At 32.5% G+C, this 24,642-nt stretch overlaps 1 protein-coding gene across 4 annotated transcripts in view; it reads left to right on the forward strand.

The window, feature by feature from the left end:
• Tusc3 (tumor suppressor candidate 3) overlaps positions 1 to 24,642 on the forward strand; it is a 219,032-nt gene that overhangs the window by 71,730 nt on the left and 122,660 nt on the right. For all 4 annotated transcript variants that reach the window (XM_027954702.2, XM_027954703.2, XM_071609233.1 and 1 more), the window contains exon 3: positions 20,741 to 20,858. In XM_027954702.2, the coding sequence (XP_027810503.1) occupies positions 20,741 to 20,858 (118 nt within the window). The remainder of the gene's footprint in view (positions 1 to 20,740; positions 20,859 to 24,642) is intronic.

Consider the following 24,642-nt stretch of genomic DNA (forward strand, 5'->3'; position numbering starts at 1 on the left):
TTTTTTCTCATTTTCTTGGCTACCTGAGTAAGCTGTTTCACTTCTTTTTCAAAGACTAGAAAATACCTGTGTCATTCACATTTTTCCCCCCTGTTTGATACATGAGAATTGTTTCAGGCTTCAGTGAAACATGTAATATATAATACTTTATATAATGAAGCTAAGGTTATTGCTGAATCTCTATTTTTTATATTAAAGGCATATAATTTGTTTTGTTTTAATGTTCTTCTTTGATACAATCTAAAAAAAGAAACATCTTTCTCTTTGGCTGTTTTCAGGGAACTTCCCTGATATTGTAGCATTCCTGAATTATTTTCTGTTTTTTGAATTCTTTCAATTTAAAGTTTAACTTTAATCTTTCTGCCTACCTCTGTAATTTCAAACCTACAGAAAATTGAAAGAGTAATATATAGTAGACACCTGTTTTATTCTTTATCAATCAAGGTTTACTAATTATTAACATTCTACCACTTTTGATTTTGTTCTCTTCATACATATGTCAAATATCAGCAAAGTTACCCATGAGTTGTAGACATCATGGAATATTGCCCTAAAGAACTTTTAGTAATACATTTTAAGAACTGTAGCCATTCTTACACAGTCAGAATACTGATACAACTTTAAGCAAATTATCATTAATTCAGTGATGTAATTTGTTGTATACACCTATTTAAAATTTAGATTTGTCTCCAAAATATCTTTTATAGCACCCTCCCTCCAGTTTGGGACCTTATGAAGGCTTATCTATTACCTTTGGTTGCTGTGCTTCTTTAGTTTCTTTTAATCTTCAACATTTTGTGCATTTAAAAAGATGTGTTTTTGCTTTAATGATATTGAATGCTTCTTTAAAAATATTTTTTTAGACATTAAGTGTTCCAAGCTCTAGATTTGTCTGATTGTTTTCTCAACATTAGTTTCAGGTATTTATTTTGAGGAAAAAGTACTATGGGAGTCACTGGTATATTTCATATTCTTTCATGTCAGGAGGCATATAATTTAGATTGTTCAGATACCAGTGTTGAGATTGATCACTTGAATTATGTGATGGTCACCAGATCTCTTTGTTGTATAAGTGTATTTATCCTTGTTATATATACTTGGGAGAGGCAGGTTGGCTGGGAGGGACAGTTCTTAGTTATCATGTGAATATCCTGTTGCCTAGTAGATTTTTTTAAATTAGTGATTGTAACATCCATCAATAATTCAATAATTCTTGCTTGAATTTGATATTTGTGAAATGGGGATTGTTAAGTTGTCATTCTTTCTATGTTAATTAGTTGCCATGCATCTGTAAAGGAGAGCTTTTTGTAACTCAGCTTCTCTTTTGAGTATCCCAGTTCAAGGATTCTCCTTTTTCACCAATCCATTACTATGATTATTCTTCTTATGTTCAAATTGTCCTAAATTTGGCCAGTAGGCATCAACACCTATATCATGGCATTTTTGTACAAGAAAATCTAAGTAATTTATACTTTCTTTACAATGAAACTATGATCAATACCTTTTTTCAAGGAGTTGTGATTCCTCTTGGTTAGGAAGCATTATTTAAAGAAAGTAAGTTATGTGCTAGGTATGCTCATTTCTGGTGGGGTAGTATCATTGTGGTCAGGCTACCATGGTATCCCCAGAAGAACATCAAAGGCCCAGTATCATGCAATTGCTAGAAGTGGTTAGGTACAATGATGTTACCATTATGGCCTCTTTGTTCACAAAGTAAACACATCTAGGATGCATTGTAACTTCTGTTTGAAGTTAGGATAGTGGAGCCAGCTGTCAGTGGTGGTGATCGGGGCAATGTAGGTTCAATCAGCAGCTTAATAGCACTTGGTCTTATCAAATAACTGGTTCTTACTCTGAGCATCTTTGTTAGTGATCCATTAGTGATCATTGGGCCGGTGCAATGTTTTTCCAGAAACAGAGATGTTTTCAAGGAGAGGCAGAAGATTATATGCGTAGGTCATTTGCATTAGTTAATAATAATGTAGGATAGTTTTTCAAAGTCAGCCTTGGTTAGGACTGAGATCTGTTTGGAGTTCTGCCCACTATACAGAACAGCTATATCACTTTGGATATTGCATAAGTATTTCTACATCTGAACAGCCTTAGTAGCCCTTCAAATGCTAGTTTATTTCAAATTAGAGTCATTAATAAACCAAGAGTACACATTTTGGGGAACCTCTGAATTACGCCCCACTGAGCTTTGTTTTAAGTGGCAGAGTTGGGGTTCCCCCAAGGTATAGCTGCTGCTATTGTATATAAAACTGAAAGGCTTCTGTGGCCAGGTCAACTGTAATTTTTTTTCTTTTTGTTTTGGCACTGAGGATTGAACTGAGGAACACTTAACCACTGAGCCACAGCCTTTTTATGTTTTATTTTTAGACAAGGTCTTGCTATGTTGCTGAGGCTAGCCTTGAATTTGCAGTCTTCATTCCTGCCTCAGCCCCGACTTGATGAGATTACAGGCATGTACCACCACTCTTGGCTAGTTGTATTCTTAACTTTACCATTTCTACAAACAAATTCTGTTTGATCCTTCACACTTAAGGAGTTGACCTGTCCCCAAATTGGGATATTAGCCATTTCTATTTGGGGTTTATGTCAGGTGGATAGAAAATCCAGAAATCAAATGGGCAGTGGTAGGTACAAGACAACTTATGTTGCCATAAGCTGAGTCAGAAGATCTTTAGTCACAGAGACCTGTGGTTTAAAGAGGTTGTTGGTTTTGTGTGGCCCCAAAGGCAGAGGATATGCAATGGCTTCCTGGACATTCCCAGTTCAGCCTATTGGATTAGGACCCTGATTTATGGGTTATTAAAATAAGTGATCATGAACAATATTCAAATGTATACTCTTTTTTCAGTAGTTAAAAGAATACAGTCAGGGGTTGGACATCCTTTTGGTGATCAAGTCTGAAGTAAGCAGTTTTTCTTTAACTTCAGAAGAAATTAAATGTTCTTTGCTGACATAATCCCAAGAATTTTTATTTGGCATGGTCATAAAATTGGTGCCAATTTAGTTCTCTTAATGTGATTATGATTCTTTTTTTGCCCTAAGAGCCAAAGTATGCTTACAGTTTTTCACTGAAGGCTAATAATTTTGTTATGCTATGTTTCATAGTTGACAATGCTTGGTCACCTTTTGCAGGTGTACAGTAGGCTCTTTCAATGTGTAGATAAAGGTTTCCATTTAATTTAATTATATTACAGCTTAAAATATCAGTTCTGTTTCATTATTTTTTTTCCACCTCAGGGATTCAAATTCTCTGTTTAATCTTTTTTTTTTTTTTTTGGTGTGGGGGGGTGTCCCATCTTTTATACTTAGCATGGATTTTTAAACTTTCATTTTGTTTTTTGTTTCTTACCTGCTTCTAATTCCTATTCTTAATGTACTTTATTATTTTTTTGAGTCTATTCTTTGGGACCTTGTAATATAGCTTTAATTTCTTCATTATACAGTCTTCTTTTTGCCCCTTTTCATTGGTATCCTGAATCTGATTAACATTTTTTTCTATTTCAAGTTTTTGAATTTGAATTTCTGATTAGAGTTTTTTATGTCTTCAAATGCTTTTGTAATGACATTTACTTTAGATTATTTATGTTTCAGTTTTCTTTCTGGTTTTTAAAATTTTTTAAAGGAAAATGTTTTATCAACTGAAGAATTTTGATCCCCCACACCTGTGATAGTTTTTTTATAGCTGCTGTTGATTATTTGCTGCTCCTTAAAAATATCTTAGACTAGAATAACAGTTTATATTTAAGGAGTGATGTAGGCTTACTAATTTCATAATTCAAATGCCCATTTTGTTTATAAGTGAAATAGTTTGAATATAAAAACTTTTTTTTCCTTCTAGTAATTTTTCCTGTTAGATGTCCACTTTCTTTGCAGTGGTGTGTTCTGAGATAAATTTTGTTTTTCATAGTTCCCTTAATTTCCAAGACTTTGTTTTCTGTTTTGTCTATCACTAATCCTTCAGTGCATGTGTGCCTCTTATTAAGCTGCCTCCTGTTTCACACTATACACACACATACGCACACACACACATACTCTTTCTTCTGTTACCTTTTAAAATTTACATTGAATAATTATACATATTTACAGAGTATAATGCAATACTTGATATGTGCATTGTATAATGACCAAATCAGGGTAAAGCATTTCCATGTGCTTACAGATTTATCATTATTTATGTTGAGAACCTTTGGATCGATCTATTCTAGGTCTTTATAAAATATGATTATTGTAAATTCTAGTCACCCTACAGTGTTGTAGGACCTTGTAACTTATCCCTCCTGTGTAACTTTTATTTTGTTATCTGCTATTCAACCTGCCTCTAAGTCCCCTCTTCTGAGTCTTCCTTAACTCTGGTACACACTATTCTGCACTCTACTTTTGTGAAATCAAACTTTTAGCTTCCACGAGTGAGAACATAACAATATTTGTCTTTCTGTGCCTGTCTCATTTCATTTGACATAATGTCCTCCTATTCAATTCATGTTGCTGCAAATGACAGGATTTCATTTTCTTATAAAAGCCACAAATATTACACTGTGTATATATTTTACATTTTCTTTATTCATTTGTGTACCAGTGGATACTATACTTACTGTTGATTTTGTACTTACTGTGAATATTGCTTTAATAAACATGGGAATATAGGTACCTCATTTATACACTGCTTTTATTTTTTATTGAATATATACTCAGTAGTGGATTTTGTGAGTGTTCTATTTTTAAATTTTTGAGGAATCTCCATACTATTTTCCATCATGTCATACTAATTTATATTCCCATCAGCATCATATAAGAGCACCTTCTTTTCTACATTCTCATCAGCATTTACTATTTTGTATCTTTTTTAATTATAGCCATTTCTAATTGGAGTGAGGTGATGTCTCACTGTGGTTTGTATTTGCATTTCCCTGATGATAAGTGATGTAGAAAATTTTTTCATTTACATGGTCATTAGTATATCTTATTTGAAAAAATCTTTTCAAATCATTTTTTCATTTGTAAAATCTGATTATTTGAATTTTTGCTGTTGATTTTTAAATTCTTTATATATTCTGAGTATTAATAACTTGTTACATAAATACCAGCATATATAAATATTGGCATATATTTTTCTTCCAACTTGTAGATCTTTCACTCTATTTTCTTTGTTGTGCAGAAGCTTCTTAGTTTGACATAATGCCATTTATCTATATTTGCTTTTGTTGCCTTTGCTTTGGAGGCTTATCTAAAAAAAATCATTGGTGATAGTAGTATTTTGATGTGTTTCCCTTAGGTTTTCTTCTAGTATCTTCTTGTTTATATTTGCATGCATTTAGAGTTGTTTTGTGTATGATGAGAAATATAGAGATCTAGTTTCATTCCTCTGCTTTTGGACACAATTCTTACAGCACTTTCTAGGGTATGTTTTTGGCACTTTTGATGTAGAGTTGACTGTAGGTGCATAGATTTGTTTTTCTGGCTTCTGTGTTCTTTTGATCTGTGTGCCAGTTTTTATGGCAATGCCATGCTGTTTAGTTACTTTAGCTTTGTAGTATATTTTGAGGTCAGATAGTGTGATGCCTCTAGCTTTGTTCCTTTTGCTCAAGATTGCTTTGGCCATTTGGGTTCTTGTGTGGTACCATATGAATTTTAGGATTGCTTTTTCTATTTCTGTGAAGAATGCCATTGGTATTTTCATGGGATTTCACTGAATCTGTAGATTACTTTAGGTAGTTTAGAAATTTTAACACTATCAATGCTTTCAACCCATGAACATGATATATCTTTTCTTTTTGTTTTCAATTTTTTTATCAGTATTTTTAAGTTTTCATTGTAGAAATCTTCTACTTTCTTGGTTAAATTTATTCCTAGACATTTTATTTTTTTGAGCTATTGTGTTTGTGTTTATTTACAAGATCCTTCCTTTACATTGTCTAATAGCCACTGTTATTTATCCATCCAGTATTAAACCTTTTTTTCGTATTTTCCAATTTAGACAAGTTTTTTTCCTCATCTTCTTGTCTCTCTCACCTCTCACCACATTCCACCTCTGTTAGGCTCCTTCTTTTCCTTTTTGTTTTTCTATCATCTCTCCATCTTACTTCCTGTTCTGGGGTTGGTTTCTAAAGTTGCAGGTGTGAATTTGTGAATTTCCAAACTCTGTGTACCTTTATATTCTGTATGATTCTCTTTATCCTCATTACATTATCAGCATGAATACTTTTATTTGTTCTTGTGGAAAACTAAGTGGTTTGTAGAAGTTGTTAGTTGTCATTATCCTACAGGAACTCAGTAATTTTCTAGGCATAGTATTAATCTTAGTAGGTAAATTTGGAATCTAACCACAAGTAAGGTAGTTCTTTTAGTAAAAATTATTTTACTGATGATGATGAAGAAGAAGATAATGTATTTATGCTAGATCACATGAAGTTTAGGGTTTTCTACTTCCCGTGTGCTTAGCAGAATTTTATTAAGTGAAGTGAAAAAGAATGCTTTCATATTGGCATAAAACTCATTGAAGAGTTTTTTATTCTACAAAATGGTGTTTTATTTCTCTAAAAATGCTGCATTTATGAAAGTTATAACAGAAATGATATAGTTACTTTGAGAAGTATCATCTTGATAGCTACTCACACATTTAAAATAAAGATGGGTGACGCAGCCACATCAATGTTTATAGCAGCACAATTCATAATAGCTAAGCTATGTAGCAAACCTAGGTGCCCTTCAGCAGATGAATGGATATAGAAAATGTGGTGTAAACACATGGAGTATTTGTCATAAAGAAGAATGAATGACTTTATAACATTTGCCAGTAAACAGATGGGTATAGAGGCTATTTGAAATAAGCCAGGCCCCCCAAACCATAAGTTCAGTATTTTCTCTCATATATGGAAGCTCACCCACAGCATGGTGTTGGGTATAAGAATAGAAGTTCAATGAAGCAGACAAAGGGAAATCAAGGGAGGGCCAGGATGGGATGAGATGGGAAAAGGAAAGAGGGATGGGACAGGGAATACAGTGGAATGAATCTGACATAAATTTCCTATGTTCATTTATGAATATACTACCGTGAATCTCACCATTGTGTATATCAACAAAAATTAACTTAAGAATAACTATGGGTAAATGGCAGAAAGATAAATAGCGGAAAGGGAGCAGGGTGGGGATAGGGTAGGGAAAGGAGAGATACTGGGTTCTGATTAGAACAAGATATATTCCGTGCTTGTATAATTATGTCAAACTGGATTCTGTTGTCATGTATAACTAAAAAGAATCCATAAAATGTCTAAGTTTTTTACATTTTTATCCCTAAAGCTAGAAATGTTATGTACTAAGTTCATGTTAATAAATTATACTTAATATTCATGTTATTTTGAGGCTTTTGTTCTCTCTTTTCATAGTTTCAGAATGTTAGTCCTTTAACATATTAAGTAAGATTAACTATTTTTTATGATTTCAGACCTTAGTTCTGAAATATTTTCTCTTAGATACACAGACTTTTACTCCCACAGGGATAACTTTACAAAATATAATACTTTTTCAAGTAAAATTTCTTCAGATATATTCTTTGTCTGTGGTAGATTGTATCTTTGTGAACAGAATACAATGAAGAAATGACTTGCTCGTTTTATGTCAGAAGATATCTATGCAGAAAAGAGTTAATATAGCAAGCCTGAAATTTCTATCTTTAGACAAGCCAGCTCTTAAGGTTTGCATTTTCGGATTATATATTGGAACTTGGAAATTATAAACTGAAACCACTGTTCCTTAACTGATAGTGGAAGCTCTCTGTTCCTAAACTGTTGTTTAAACAATGAAGTTAATGCTGAACACCTGCTTTCCTTATGGGAGTCTGGAATTTTGTTATGTCCTGGCAGAGGGTGTCTGCATGACCAGCCTTGTTGGGTACTGAATCTTTAATGAGCCCCCTAGGTAGAATGTGTTTTACACATGTCATAACTCTTTGCTAAAGGAATTAAGTAAGTCCTGTGTGACTTGGCAGGGAGTCACTCTGGGAATCTTTCATCTAGTTCCCCTTAGACTTTGCTTTAGGCAACTTTTTTTCTTCGATGATTTTGCTTTATATCATTTTGCTGTAGTAAATCTTAACCATGAATATGACTAAATGCTGATTTTGTGAGTTCACCCACCAAGCATGTGGATGTTATTGGGGATCCTTAACATAAATTTAATAATTCTGAAATGTTTCTTAATGCTCTTGGCAAGAGGTTACATATTTAATATTCATTTTAGTTTTATTTTAATTTTAATGTGTAAGATCTATTGAATAAAGTGGTTTTTAACCTTCCACTTAAGAATCTTAAAAGGTATTAGGGGAAAAGAAATCAAACTATTTTATATAATCAGAGATTAGGCACTATTGCAGTGATATAGTTTTGTATCAAATGTTGATATTTATTTTTTGCACCAGTAGTTAGTTACTGAGCAGTCACTATGTATGTAAAGATATTATTATGGTTACTAGGGAAATAATGGGAACAAAATGATCTGGCTGCAGCTTTCGTTAATCTCAGAATCTAGTTGAAGTTTTGAACACTATTCACATTACATAGTTATTAACTTATAATAATCTAACTTATAAACACCATTAAGGAAAACACATGGAGATTTATGAGAAGTCCCTTGTCATATTTCTTAACTTAAATGTATTATGATCTAACCAGAGGATTGCAGAAATGACTTTCTCCCAAATTACCAAGTGAAGTACAACTCCAAATAGAACACTTGGAATGTAGCCTTTCAATCACCATTTAAAAGCCCCCTGTTCCTACTGATGGGAAGAATCAGAAATCCCCTGTGTTTCTCTTTTGCTAGCAAATCTGTAAAACTTCTTTTTCCTTTTTCTAAAAAATAATAAAAAATGTATTATGATCTAGAGGATGTCTAGAAATTGATGAGACATATTAATCTGCTGCCATGCACTGAAAATGGCTGTGTGTGACTTATGTTCTGTATGTGTTATGGATGTGTTATATGTGCTCTGTAGCAATAGTAAGTTAGGTTAGGAGAAGGGATAAAGAGCACATTAAAAAATTCTGTACTGAGAATAAGCCACTTTATTGGGGAAATTGAAAACTTTGAGGTCTGGTGCAGAGAGTGAGGGAGAAAGTTTTAACTGGCTACAAAATTTTAATATTCCAATATATAGTAAATGGATTTTAAGGTAGATGGTGAATACACCAAGATTTGCATAACCTTTGTCATTTTCTAAAGAATTTGATTTGTCTCATGCTTTGTTATTCTTGGGACTCCTCTTTATTATTAGTATTATATGCTAAAAAGAGAAAAATCAACAAATTTATATAACTTATCCAAGTTTATACACTATGAAGTGCAAAGCCTACTTATTATACAAGTCTATATTTTCAGAATTCAAATGCTAGGTCTCTGTCCTTACTGTTTGACTTCGTGGTAATAATGGATTTGTATTACATTGCTTACAAGTCATGATAATGTTATGGTGGTAAGTTTTATGTTTGTTTAATTTTATGCTGAATTGTTGTAATATTGCACATTATTTTTCATTTGAACATAGACCGATATATTTAACTGAAGAATAAAACCTACAATCTAATCAGGTGAATTACATCATGAAAAGAAAACTTTCCATTTTTTTCCTCCAGCATTCTTTTATCCCAGCTATCCTCTCTTCTGTATGCATAAATGGTATTTTGAAAGCTGGCTAAAACATATACATTACTGAAACCCATTCTTAGATCTAATATAATATATGTGTTCAATGATTTGCATTAAAAATAATTTCACATTATTTCTGATTTATGTGTACTGGGAACAACTCTGAGAATTAAATGTATAATCTCTAGCTATAGCAACAGGTATAGTCAAAGTTGTCTTTCTGAGTCTTTTTTACACCACTAATTCTTGGCCATGAGACATATCAAACTGCTTTACATTCCTCATAGGAAATGAGGATAAAACTAGTACCTGTATCATAAAGCCTTAGCAAAAACATCCCCCTGCAGCAACAACACAAAGTGATACAAGAAAACTTTTGAAAGTCATAGAAATGCTTATTTATCGCCTTGACTGTGGTGATGGTAACACAAGTATACATATATATGAATTCACCAAACTGTACAGACTATGGATATTAATTAGATACAGTATTTTTTTTGGGGGGGTGGGGATAGTACTGGGGACTGAACTCAGGGGCACTTGACCACTGAACCACATTCCCAGCCCTGTTTTGTATTTAATTAGAGATAGGGTCTCACTGAATTGCTTTGCACCTCAATTTTGCTGAGGCTGGCTTTGAATTCGCTGTCCTCCTGTCTCAGCCTCCCAAGCTGGTGGGATTACAGGTGTGTGCCAACACGCCTGGCTAGGTGCAGTATTTTTGGAAGACAGTTATACCTCAGTATAACTGGGGGAAGAGAAAGTAAGAATATTCCTTCAGTGTTTAGCGTTAAGACATTCCTATGGGTACTCTAGTAATTCAGAATCTAGGTAGAGCAATAGTACTGGATAAAAAAAGTTGCTCGTAATATATATGTTATATAGCAAACAAGATCGGTTTACTATATAACATATATAATACATATAATCAAATGGTTAATTGGTACACCAGTAGTCCCAGAATTGTTTTAAAATAATATGTGAATCCCTGTACCTTTTAGTTAGTTTTTCTATGAACCTCTAACTGCTCTAAAAAATAAAACATCTAATTTGAGGTGATGGAAGTCTTAATTAATTTGATTTAGTTATTCTATATTGTATTAAAAATCATAGCATCGCTTTGTACCCCATAAATAAACACACTATAATTTACCAACGTATATGAAACAATGGTCTACCAAAAACAAAATACATTTGATGAGGAAAGCATAAAAAAGAATGAAGATTAAATTATATATGTATAAAACATAAACTGATTCCTGGCATATACTACAGTGAATATTGCTGATGATTTTGATACTTTCAGTCAGGCAGACAGCATATGATCTCCATCTCTTGGGACACGGTTTCTATAACTTTTTGTCTGCTTTTTTGATTCATTTCAGTGAAGTTGTTTGAAGTCTGCCTATATTCTGTTCTTTAGCACATGAAGCTAAAGCATAGATTTGTTGGGTAATTCTAGAGGATTTAAGGTATAAGTTAATGCTTTCCTAAATTTTACTTTTCAGGTTTTACAATAAATGCATTAATTCATTTATTCAATAGATACATTGTAAATACCTTGAGTGTGTCTACATACATTATCATAATAAGATTTATTACATTGTTTTGAACTCATTTTTTTGTATTCATTATTTAATATTTTAAAGTGTTTTTATAAAGTATTGAAGTATATTGAAGCAAGTGCCTGTGTCTACCCCTTTCCCACATGAATTAATTCTTGTTGATTCAGCCATTATTAATCTTTATTATTAGTTATGCAAATATTTATCAAATACATAATATAATTCTTCTATCTATAGTATGCATATATAAGAGGTTATATACACTTGTTGAATGAGTTGGGTAAATCACTTTTTATCTGTTTAGGTCTGATAATGGAAAAAAAATGGATACACAAGAAACAAAGTTGTAGTAGACACAACTCTTTATTTACTAACCAACCAGTAAATTATGTGGTCAGTTGCAAAATGGCAGTGAGCTGTTGATTCCTCAGCTCTGTAGTGGCATTGGGTCTGTTTAATATATTTGAGTATATTCATCTGCTTACCCTAAGTATGTCTAGCACAGAGTATTGCATAGGATACTGTTAATCCCCCATTTCTGCCTCCTCCCCACCCCACCCCCCCACTTAAGAGCACCAGAACCTTAAATGTTAGGTAAGTCTTCTCATTTCAGATCTATGTATGTCACTATCAATAGAAATTATTAATTTGGAGTTTTATGAAGTCTTACTTTTATATAACTAACCTATATTTATGTCTGTATATAATTTGTAAATCTATGACTAAAAAGGCTTATTATTCTAGGAGTTTAATATGAATCTGTTCCCTGATATTCCTAGTTTTATTAATATTATTTTTGATAATTGGATTAATATTAAAAAGAGAAACCATACTTACCATACTTTTTAAAACATTCCTTCAAGAGCTTTAAAGATAAAAATTACATTCATCATGAGAAATATTAAGTATATACTACTATAGATGAGTTAATAATCCTTTCTAGTTTTACATAATCTTTTAAAAAGAATTAAAATATAAAAATTATAGCATTTGAGTTCACTGATGTTTTGTCTTGTTCCCATAATAAAAAATGGAGAAGATTCAATATAACAAATTTAAGTTAACAGTACCCAGCAGTTACTGCTTAAGCACTCCTGGATCCTTGTGATGCAGCATGACTGCCCTCTTCAGGCTGTATGCAAATATATTAGAAAACCCTAAATTCATCAGATTTGGCTATGAATGTTCCTGTGAGCATTAACATGAAATATTTTTCAGTTAGCAGTGTTGGAAATGTAGTTATCTGACTTAAGTGTGTGGAATGCTTGTGTTTTTTCAGTTTTCAATTTAAAATGACAATGAGGTCTGAAGTGTGCTAAAAAGCACTAGTAATGTCTTACTTTGTATTATTAGTTTAGGCTGACATAAACATAGAATCCATATGCGAGAATTCACTGAATTAAGATTCTTAAGCTATCTCTTGTTAGGTTTCCTCTATCCCCCATTAAACATTAAGAAATTGGAAGGGGAGAGTATAAGGGATAATGGGGTAAGGATGAATATAGGATAGGGTCTTCACTGGGGCACATATTTTCTACTAAATCTTTTGTACTCTAAACATATGTCATTAATACTAAATTACATTTCTCAGGCTCATCAAATCATTTTTAATGACCCAGTTTTGCTTGCTGCTCTTATTGCTAATAAATTACACACATTGGAAGAAAGTCCCCATTTACTTTGTTGGTATTAAATTTTCACTAAGTATTTTATTTTAGTTGGAAAGAATGTTTTTTACTTTGCTTCCTATAAAAATATTTATTCATGGTAGAGATATTCCTAGAAGATTTTACTGGATGTTTTGGCCTTCTAGATACCAAAGGGAGAGTATGTACAAAATAGATCACATGTTTATATATTATTTTAATAACCTATGTTTTCCCCACTAGGCCATTATAATAGTATTTAGTTGAATTCCAAACATTTATTTACTTCTCCCTCAATATATTACATGCATGGTTGCAAGGAAGAGTGTTTTTAAAAATAGTATTTTGTATAATGCACTTCTTTCAAAAACAATATGAAATTGTTCACTATTTATGGAATTAAAGTCTTGGTCTTATTTTAACATTTACAGTCTTACTTTCTAATATGAAGTTTATCCTGTTATTTGAACACATTAAGAAACATTTCAGAGGGCTGGGGCTGTGGCTCAGCGGTAGAGCACTGGTCTCACATGTGTGAGGCCCTGAGTTGGATCCTCAGCACCATGTAAATAAAATAAAAAGGTATTGTGTCCACCTACAACTAAAAAAAAATTAAAAAGAAAAGAAACATTTCAGAGTAGTTTTTATTAATACTTTTTCTGTTACTTAATGCTATTCATACTACTCATTCCCTGTTCTTTCTTATTATACTTTTACATTTTTAAAAAAACTTGTTATTTTTCAGATTTTTTTCACATTAACTCTTAGCTACATTCTACTATTATCCCATCTTCCTTTTTATGATAAATAGCACCTACAAATCTTCATTCTTTTTTGCATATATATGTCTTATTTATATATTACAGTATATATCTTTTCCTTCCTTGAACAGCCTTCATAAAGGTAGAGGCTTTGACTAGGGAATTATTCTTTCCTGGCAAGAACCTAAATAGAGTAACATAAATCTAACTTGGGCTTTTAGTCAGACTTCTTATATTTGAGAGTTTTTAATGTTTTAAATTTAGTTTTAAGGTATTTATGATACAGTGGTAAGGAAAGTGCATTATTTACCATCACTATCAGCAAAACTTCATTGATGCCTGTTTTATACAAGATGCTAGCCATTGGACAGTCACTGTGTACAAAACAAAACAGATCTGTGCATAAAATAAATAGTAGTATGCAGTAACTGTGAGAATTTTTGTTTCAATCAGTCACATCAGCAAGTAGGTAGAGATAATTTGAAGTGACTTTTGAGGAAGAGACAGTTTTTGAGTGAGCTTTGAAGGAAGACAGCACATTCTAAGCAAAATTTTTAATACATGGGATAAGAATGGACCTGGGATGTTCATGAAACAGACTTCTTGAGTGTGGTATGTATAGATAGATTATCCAAGTTGTGTCTGGAGTATAGAAGATCTTCACTTCTGCCAATTGTCTTCTATATTATATAGGTAGTAGGAAAGTTTTTCAGGATTTAGGAATAGGGAAACATCTACAATTTGGTTATTGAGCACTTAAATCTGAAAAAAAAATGGAATCATACAAAAATATAGAGTTTGAAGGCAAAATTCATCTTCTTTGCTCATTACCATGTTTCTTTTTTTTTTTTATTAGGAGTACACATGAGTGGTAGAGTGCTTGCCTCACACATGTGAGGCACTGGGTTCGATCCTCAGTACCACATAAAAATAAATAAGTAAAGATATTGTGTAAATAAAAAAAGACTCTGATATTATTTTTTAAAAGTACATATGAGGCTGGGGTTATGGCTCAGTAGTAGAGTGCTCAACTAGCCTACATGAGGCAATGGGTTTGATCCTCAACACCACATAAAAATAAAATAAAGACACTAAAAAAATAGGTACATATGATTATCTGATACTTGGTGTTTATTTGCATGCAGACTCTTACAAGAATGTAAGCTCCTTGAGATCGATCAGGGACTTTGCATTTATTATTCACTCCAGCATTATTACCAGGCAAATCATTTGTGCTAATATGGATTTGTGGATTAATAAATGCATGAATGTATACTTACTAGATTTTTGTAGGTCTATCCTAGGTTATAACAATATGAGGATAAGAAATTCAACATTTTCCCTGTCTCAGGTTATAACATAAGATGTTATACACAGATGTTGAAAAATCTAAACTAGGGTTATTTTCATCCTGGTAATTTGTTGAAATTAAAACATTTTTATTTTGTAGTATATTATCACAAGGATGCTAGTTTTTGCCGAATTTCTATTTTCCTAGGTTTTATTTTAAAAGTTAAAATGTTTTTAATGAAATACCCTAATAAAGCAATTTTATTTATATACTGTTTTCTTAATTAAAATGCTATCCTTGTAGTATTGTTTAATAGTGGTATTGGTATTTCTTAAGATTTATTAGTATGCCAGATGTTGTGCATGCTAATTCACTGTGTGAAATTATATATTTTTCCTTTAATAATCAGTGATGGATTCTTATCAGTAATATTGTATTCCATTGGACAAAAATAAAAACAAACTAAGCTAAGCTGTTCATTCTGCATGTATTCCACTAAGAAACAGCACATTTTCATTCATATGTCAGCTTCATTGTACTAGCATCTTAAGTCTTTCCCTCTTTGGACCTTTGTGCTTGCTATTTTGATGTCTGAAATGTTTACTTTCCAGCTGTTTTCAGTGTTGACTCTTTCTCATTCTTAGGATTTCACCTTTAGTGGCATCATCTAAACAGCCTTTTAAGACCATACCATCAGTTTCTCTGTCATACTGCTTATTTTTTGTCTGCATATATCTTTATCTTTTAATTACTTATATTTATTAATTTAGATATTTATTATGTGTCTTCCCTCTAAAACATCAACTCTATAAGAGCAGAGGCCTTGGAGACTAGCTTACACCTTTCTTTTTCATGCTCAGTAAATATTTTTTCAGGGAATTAGCAGTGATTTAAATCTTATTAAATTACCAATATTTTCAAAATTTGTGACCATTTTCATAGAAAATATTACAAAATCTATCCTGTGTATATTTCTATGTACTAAGCAAAATGCAGTCTTACAGTATTCTTTACAGTGATCAGTTTTTGTACTCTGCTTTGAGAAAATGGTGTCCTTAAAATATTTACTTTATGCTAAGTAATCTCAGATTATAGCACTGCTCATATTCAGTTTTCTTAAAATCATCTTTAATCATCAGCTATACTGCATGCTCCTTTTTAATTAATAAAAGAAGAAAAGAAAAACGAACTAAAATGAAGAACTGCAGTCCTTGACCATTGCAACTCACCTGTTTGTAAGAGCTGCAGAGATGATCACTGTTGTTTCTTTGTGTTTTCTTTTTGTTTTTCTCCTCATGTGTCTAAATCTTGTTCCTTTTTTTGATACCAGGGGTGTTTAACCACTGAGCCATCTCCTTAGCACTTTTTATATTTTATTTTGAGACAGGATCTAAGTTGCTTAGGACCTCTCTAAGTTGCTGAGGCTGGCTTTGAATTCGTGATCCTCCTGCCTTCGCCTCCTGAGCCACTGGGATTATAGTCTAAATCTTATTCTTAAAGCAATATTTAATATAGTGAACTTATGTTTACATTTCTTGCTGTGATAGGTTAAGATTTAAATCCTCTCACCTCTTCTGATTTTTAGTACATTTTATTTCTGCTTTTGATTAACATTGTAACAATAAATAGCATTCTTGTTATGTCTTGTCCATTAACTGTAGCTGACACTTCTTGGTTTTCTGATTTTGACATAAAGATCAGTAAGCACAACCTTCCCTATCTTCTCTTTTTCTTTTACCTGCCAAATTTTGTCAGCAATACTTCTATATTGTCATAGTTAATACATTTTCATTCTAGAGCTTAAGCATAATATATCTGTTCCCTGTCTATAGAGAGAATTAACAAATGTGAAAGAAAATAAGCAGCACTTACATTATTTATTTCCACATAATAGCATTCCTTCAAAAATAGGAGGTTATATTTATGTCCTACTTTTCTGTAGGACAGTTGTGTATGACACCTGCCCCAAACAAAAGAGAGCATTCAGAATAATTAATTGTTTTCTTCACTGATTGATGGAAATTATGCTCCATTTTAATTTGCCTCTTTTCTTGACCTTGCCTCTTATGTTCATTGTTTTCTTCTTTTCCTTTTGTGGTAGCAAATATGTCTTTCTTAATATAGTAAATATTACAGCAATTTCTGATTTTAATTATTGTCTAGCATCTATTCTCTTCATCTACATGTACAATTAAATTCCTATTCAAATTTGTAGTGACTACTTCATAGCTTCAGAATTAGATTACAGCTTTTTTACACATTTTCTACCTTTCCTATCTCACCACATTTTTACTTGTTTTTTCATCCCCTCTGGTAATGTTTCTCTCATTTTCTCACTTTTTCATTATACTGCCTTTTCTCTTGATTATATCTTAATGTAATTTCCTAAACAAATGTGCAGGAAGTAAACTTTAGATCCCTACATTTCAACATGTTTATTTCAAATTTGATTGTGTCATTGTAGAATTTTAAATGGAAAATATTCCCTCAGAACTCTGAAGAACTTGGTTTTATCTGTCAGAGTCTAATATTGTAAGTGACCAAACATCCACTTTTACTGTTTGCCAGTTATGAACATTTTTTCTGTGAAAACCTTTAAAATCTTCTGTTAATCCAGTGTTTTGAAATATCACAGTGTTTCTCGATGTTGGTCTTTTTTTCATTCCTCTTATTCAAAACCTGGGAAATCATTCTAATTTTAAGGAGTAGTCTCTTTTAATTATATCTAAAATCATCATCTGTTTCTTTTTTCCTCCCAAATAATGTCTTAAAAAGCTTTTTTGTTGATTGGTAAAAATTCTTGTATATTTTGGGATGTACAAGAGGGTATTTTGTTATATTTTTCTTTATCAGTTTATAATACTTAGATTGCCTATCATCTCAAACATTTATCATTCTTTCATGATAAAATTCAAAATTCTTTCCTCTAGCTATTTAGGACTATGTGATACATTACTATTAGCTATAATCATAATTCACAATAGAAAACCAACATTCATAGCTCTTATCTAGCTATAAATGCAAATTATTAAGCAGTTTCTCCATATACCCCAGTCTCACCCTCTGCCCTCTGATAATAATTATTCTGCTAACAATTTATGTCAGTTTACCTTTTTTATATTCTTCATATGAGTGAAATCATATTTGGTCCTTGTTTCTGTGTGCTTGCCTAATGCTCAACATTACTAATCTCCAGTTGTATTCATACATAAATGACAGGACTGTGTCCTTTTGATGACTGACTAGTACTCCATTGTGTGTATCTACTGTATTTTCTTTACTTATTGATGAATGGTTGATTTTATATCCTGGCTATTTTGAATAGTGCTGTAATACATATGGGAGAACAGGTATCTATTTGATATTTCATTGCCTTTGAATAAAAATTCATGAATGGGATAGCTGCATCACACAATAGTTGTGTTTCTTTTCTTTTCTTTCTTTCTTTTTTTTTTTAAGGCTTTAGTTTGCATTAGTTTTTTCATAGTGGCTTTACTAATTTATATTTCTACCAACAATGTCTAAGAGTACCTCTTTCCCCATGTCCTCGACAGCACTTGTTTTATCTTTTTGATTATAGCCATATCTTGGGTGAGATATCTCAGGATGTGGTTTGGATTTCGTTCCTATATCCCTAATGATGTGGAGGACTTTTGTCTGTATCTTTTGAGCTACTCTACTCAGTTTATTTGCCCACTTTTAAGCTGGACTATTTGCTTTTTTTTTATTGCTGTTGAGTTCCTGATATAGTCTAGATATTAATGCTTTGTCAGATAGTGTGCAGATATTTTTTCCCATTCTGTAGGTTGTGTCTTTACTGTGTCGATTATTTCCTGTACTGCCTAGAAGCTTTTTAGTTCTGCATAACCTCATTTGTCTATTTTTGTTTTTGTTGTTGTTATTATTTATGCATTTAGACTTGTTTTGAGGTGGTTTATTGGATTATAGTTCCAGGTTACTTTCTTCCCTCTTCTACTCATATTCTACCTCTGTCTTTTTTGTTCTATGATTTTTTAAAAACTATCTTCTAATGTTCATATTTAATTTGAGCTGTCTCTTTTACTTTGTTTCTTATATTCCTTTTCTTCCTTCATTTTTTTTCATCTTTCTTTCTTTTTGGGGTGAATACTGTTGGTTGGACAAGTATGTGTACCATGTGCCCTGAGCATCCTGCACATTTTTCCTGGGTATGCCACGAAAGGCTTGGCTGCTCTTTTGCCTGTGCAGTTTCTCAGGGTTTTGTGTATAGCGATAAGCTTTGAGGAGTTAGATGTCTCAGACAACTAAAGCACAGAGCACAGGCTTGTTAACAGTCCTCCAAACTTAGTATTTCTCTCCTGTAACACAAGCGACTATAAGTGTAGGCATCCATGAGGGGCCTTTGTGTTACTCTATGAGATTGGGGGCAGTGAGAACTAATGCAAACAAAAATTAAGTAATAAACTCTTTTTTCTTTTCTCTCTCTCTCTTTCTTTCTTTCTTTCTTTCTTTCTTTCTTGTCTGTCTCCGACTCAACAGTATTATTTCACAAGAATTTATGCTTGTCTTTTACTTTTTCTAAGTCTATCAGCATTTTCTTTTTAGTGTTTTGACCTATGGAATCTGCTTTTGTTCGGGGAATTTGTTTTAAAATTATGTGAGGTTTTCCTGTCATATCTGATGATTTTTTTTTTTTTATAGTCATTAAACAATAGAAAGGCTGACACTGGGATTGGGGAGGGCAAAAGTTTGTGTGTACTATTTATACAAATAGTAGAAGTTTAATTATAAGACCCTTATTTTCAGATCATTTTTTTATCTCTAGACTCTGCTGCTTATGAATCTAGTGTTTTTCCTCATTTCTTACTGTTCTGTAATTGCCTCTTAGATTGTAGCTTTCTCTATCAAATCTGTCCACTAGTTGTTTTCCAATATTTGTTTAAATTTCTTATCTGCTGCTAGTTTCAGTCTGTTTGGGACTTTACCTTTGTATTTCTTACATTTTGGGGGAAGCGGACGAGAGAAACAGTTGAGAATAGTTAACTATATAGAAGAAGCATTCTTTTTTTTTTTTTTAAACTTCTTGCTTCTGGTTTCTCTTATGTTCTTTCTGCAATGCCATTTCTCTTGTTTCTCCTTCCCCTAGATCTAGTAGGAAATATCATCATCTGGAAAATCGGCAAATGTTCAATAAAAATAGGTTCAATACAGGAATAAATATTATCTTAAAAAAAGGTTTGTGGCAGCTGGTTTAGTACTCAGAGAAATTGGTGCTTAATTTTAGGTTTATTAAAAGCATTTTTACATAAATACATAAAGGTGAAGTATACCTGTATTTATAGCTTTAAAACTTTACATTTTCTTAGGATTTTTGTTGTTCTGTTAAACTCAAATGAAAATATTTTAAAAAATTGCTGTGTGCCTTTTACTAAAAATTATTGGAAAATTTCATATATATGTATAGCAAATGCCACAGAATGTTTTTATTCCCTTGAACAAATGTTGGTAAATTTTAAAAGAGCATGTCAAACTTTTGGCCCAGCAGTTTTTGTTGCAACTATTCACCTTTACCTTACAGCGTAGCCCTAAGAAATACTTAAATCAGTCAGTATGACTGCACTGCAATATAACTATTAATGGGCAGCAAAATTTGAGTTGTATGTAATTTCATCTCATAAAATATGTTCTTATTTATTTTTATAAATATTATCTTGTAGACCATACTTGTATTATTAGCTTGCAGTTCATACCAGAACTTGTCAGTTCTTGCCCTAGATTACTTGTCCTATTAGAGACTTTTTTATTTGAATATTGATATGTTTTCTATTTGCTCCATTACCTTTTTAGGCAAGCTAATGAAGAATACCAAATATTGGCTAACTCCTGGCGCTATTCATCTGCTTTTTGTAACAAACTGTTTTTCAGTATGGTGGACTATGATGAAGGAACAGATGTTTTTCAACAGGTAAAAAAAAAGTTGTATTTCATTTTGGTAATACATAGTATAGGGGGTTACAGTTGATACATTTTTGCTTGCCAAATAAAACTGTATTTCATTAAGTTAATAAATATAATAAGTATTAAAATATATGATTTGATTAAAGTTATAGTTAATATTATCTCTATCATTTTAGTTTCAGCCATTGTGGGTAAACACATTTTGAAGTTTGTATTGTAGAGCAAATGTGTTTTTATCAGCATACAGTGGCAGTTTACATGCATTAATGTTATTTTTTTATTTAGTTATATGTGGTCTAGGTAATATTTTGCACAAATTTATGATACTTTGTATAAAACCTAATAGAAGTTTTACTTAATCTTAATTTCTCCATTGTGGTAAATATAAATATTTTAATATAAATTGTTATTTATTTAAAAGTGTTTTCTCTCTGTTATGGACTGAATTTTATCCCATTCCAAATTCATATGGTAAAGCCATAAATCACAACATGACTATATTTGGAGGTAAGGTGATTAAGGAGGTAATTGACGTTAAAGGAGACCATTAGGGTAAGCTGCTAATCCAATAGGACTGATGTTCTCATAACAGAGGATACATCAGGAGTGAATGTTCGCAGAAAAAAAGGCCACTTCATAGCAATAAGGTCGCTTTCTAGCAAAGCTAGCAAAGGAAGGTTCATCAGAAACCAAACCTTGCCAGCACATTGATTTTGTACTTCCAGTCTCCATAAATGTAAGAAAACAAACCTTCTATTTTTTTAAGCATCTTAATCTGTTATGGCAGCAAAGTAGAAGAATGTAACTTCCTTTACAGTCTTCTCTATAAACAAAGTATTGGATTTGGTATACAGATACTAGTTGCCATTGATGTTGTCAAGTTGTGTTGTTGTCTTTGCTAATGCTGAGTGCTTATGTTTCTGCTTCTGTTCTGAGTGCTTCGGATTATGGCTTTTGTTCAGGCGGTTTAAGCACTTAGACCTTTTTGCCCACCCAGGGACATCACTTGCGGGTTGCTCGCAACTAAAACACTCAGGGGTCACTCCAGGGGAACTGAGCTAATTGGGCTGCTGAAAATACCACACAAGAGACAGAAATACATTTATCTTTGGGGGTGCTGTGACAGCTCCTCTGACCTTAAGGGTCCCTTGGCACAGAAAGAGAAGAGACCATGTGCTGACCCCTTTTATGGAGGAGAAGCTATTCAAATGAGGCAAGAGGTCAGTTTTCAAGGGGCTGAGTCTAGCTTCATGATGTCTGCTGTCAGCAGGTTGACTGACATATAGACAGGCCACACCCAAGGGCTGTGTAAGAGAAGGGGACACACAAAAGGTGATTCCATGGAACATTCTATCCGAAACAGGGCAAGAAGTAATGTTGCAAAGGAACAGGTGAGTGTAGCTCGATCCATGGGGCTGTAGGAAGGCACGCCTATGCAGGAGACATAGTGGCTGGAACCCTAGAAGATCCAGGCTATCTAGCAGCCTGACCACACCACTCAGCAGGGGAGATGGACCCAGTCACATGCTAGTCAGCATCCCTCCCGCATCGGATATATTCTTTTCATTTGGCTTCACAGTGACCAATGAGAGAGAGATTACGTCTCCATTTCACAGATGAGGAAATTAATGTATAAAGAGATAGTTACTTTTTCAAAGTTAGAATGCCAGTGTAATTTGTACCTAGAATTTGAATTCATCTGCTAGCACTCAAGTCTCTAGCTCTTAATCAGCTATTTTTCTCAGTTAATAATTTGTATCCAATCTGACTACTAGAGCCAAGGCTTCCAGTCCAAATGTCTACTCGTTGTAGGCTATTCTGGTCTCTTGTTTTTCCAGAGGAATTTTATGACTGCTTTTTCTATTTATATGAAGAATGTCATTGGAATTTTGATTGGAATTGCATTAAATTGATATAGTGCTTTTGGTAGTATGATTATTTTGACAATATTAATTCTGCCTATCTAAGAACAAGGGAGATTTTTCTCTCTTCTAAGGTCTTTTTAAATTTCTTTCTTTAGTGTTCTATAGTTTTCATCATAGGGGTCTTTCACCTCTTTCATTAAGTTGATTCTCAAGTATTTTATTTGATTTTTTTGAGACTACTGTAAATGGGTTAGTTTTACTAGTTTCTCTTTCAGAGGATTTGTCACTGATGTACAGAAATGCTTTTGATTTATAGGTGTTGATTTTATATCCTGCTACTTTGCCGAATGCACTTATAAGTTCTAGAAGTTTTCTGGTGGAATTTTTTGGATCCTCTAGATATTGAATCCTGTCATTGGCAAATAGTGATAGTTTGAGTTCTTCTTTTCCTATCCACATCTCTTTAATTTCTATTTTCTGTCTAATTGCTCTGGCTAGAGTTTCAAGAATTATGTTAAAATGGAAGAGGTGAAAGAGGGCATCCTTGTCTTGTTCCAGTTTTTAGAGGGAATGCTTTCAATTTTTCTTCATTTAGAGTGATATTGCCCTTGGACATAGCATAGATAGCTTTTATAATGTTGAGATATGTTCCTGTTATCCCTAGTTTTTCTAGTGTTTTGAACATGAAGGGGTGTTGTATTTTGTTGAGTGTTTTTTCTGTATCTATTGAGATGATCATATGATTCTTTTATGTCTATTGACACAATGAATTACATTTATTGAGTTCCATATGTTGGACAATCCTTGCACCCTTGGGATGAATGCCACTTGATCGTGGTATGCCATCTTTTATATGTTTTTGTATTTGATTTCCTAGAATTTTATTGAGAATTTTTGCATCTGTGTTCATTAGAGATATTGGTCTGAAGTTTTCTTTCTTTGATATGTTCTCTTTCTGGTTTTGGAGTCGGGATGATATTGGCCTCATAGAATGAGTTTGGAAGTATTCCCTCTTTTTCTGTTTCATGAAATAATTTGAGAAGTATTGGTATTTATTCTTTGAATGTCTTGTAGAACTCATCTGTGTATTCATCCGGTCTTATGCTTTTCTTGGTTGATAGGCTTCTGATGACATCTTCTATTTTATTGCTTGAAATTGATCTGTTTAATTTGTGCATATCATCCTGATTCAGTTTGGGGAAATCATATGACTCTAGAGATTTTTCAGTGCCTTTGATAGTTTCTATTTTATTGGAGTACAAATTTTCAAAATAATTTCTAATTTATCTTCTGTATTTCTGTAGTGTCCATCGTGATATTTCCTTTCTCATCATGGATGTTAGTAATTTAAATTTTCTCTTTCCTTCTCTTTGTTAGTATAGCTAAGGGTTTATCAATTTTATTTATTTTTTGTAATAACCAACTTTTTCTTTTTTTAAATTTTTTAATTGTTTCTTTTGTTTCAATTTCATTGATTTAAGCTCTGATTTTAATTATGTCCTGTCTTCTACTGCTTTTGGCCTTGGTTTATTCTTTGTCTTCTTGGGCTTTGAGATGTAATGTTAGGTCATTTATTTGTTGACTTTTTCTTCTTTTAAGGAACAAACTCCATTCAATGAGTTTTCCTGTTAGTACTGCCTTAGTAGTTTCCCAGAGATTTTGATATGTTGTGTCAGTGTTCTTATTTACCTCTAAGAATTTTTAAATCTCCTCCTTGATGTCTTTCGCAACCCCTTGTTCATTCAATAGCATATTATTTATTGTCCAGGTGTTGGAGTAGTTTCTGTTTTTTATATTATCATTGATTTCTAATTTCATTCCATTATGATCTGACAGAATACAGGGTAGTATCTCTACTTTTTTGTATTTGCTAAGAGTTGCTTTGTGACATAATATATGGTCTGTTTTAGAGACGGATCCATGTGC

Source organism: Marmota flaviventris, chromosome 3 (assembly GCF_047511675.1).
Source record: "Marmota flaviventris isolate mMarFla1 chromosome 3, mMarFla1.hap1, whole genome shotgun sequence".
Classification (NCBI taxonomy): Eukaryota; Metazoa; Chordata; class Mammalia; order Rodentia; family Sciuridae; genus Marmota; species Marmota flaviventris.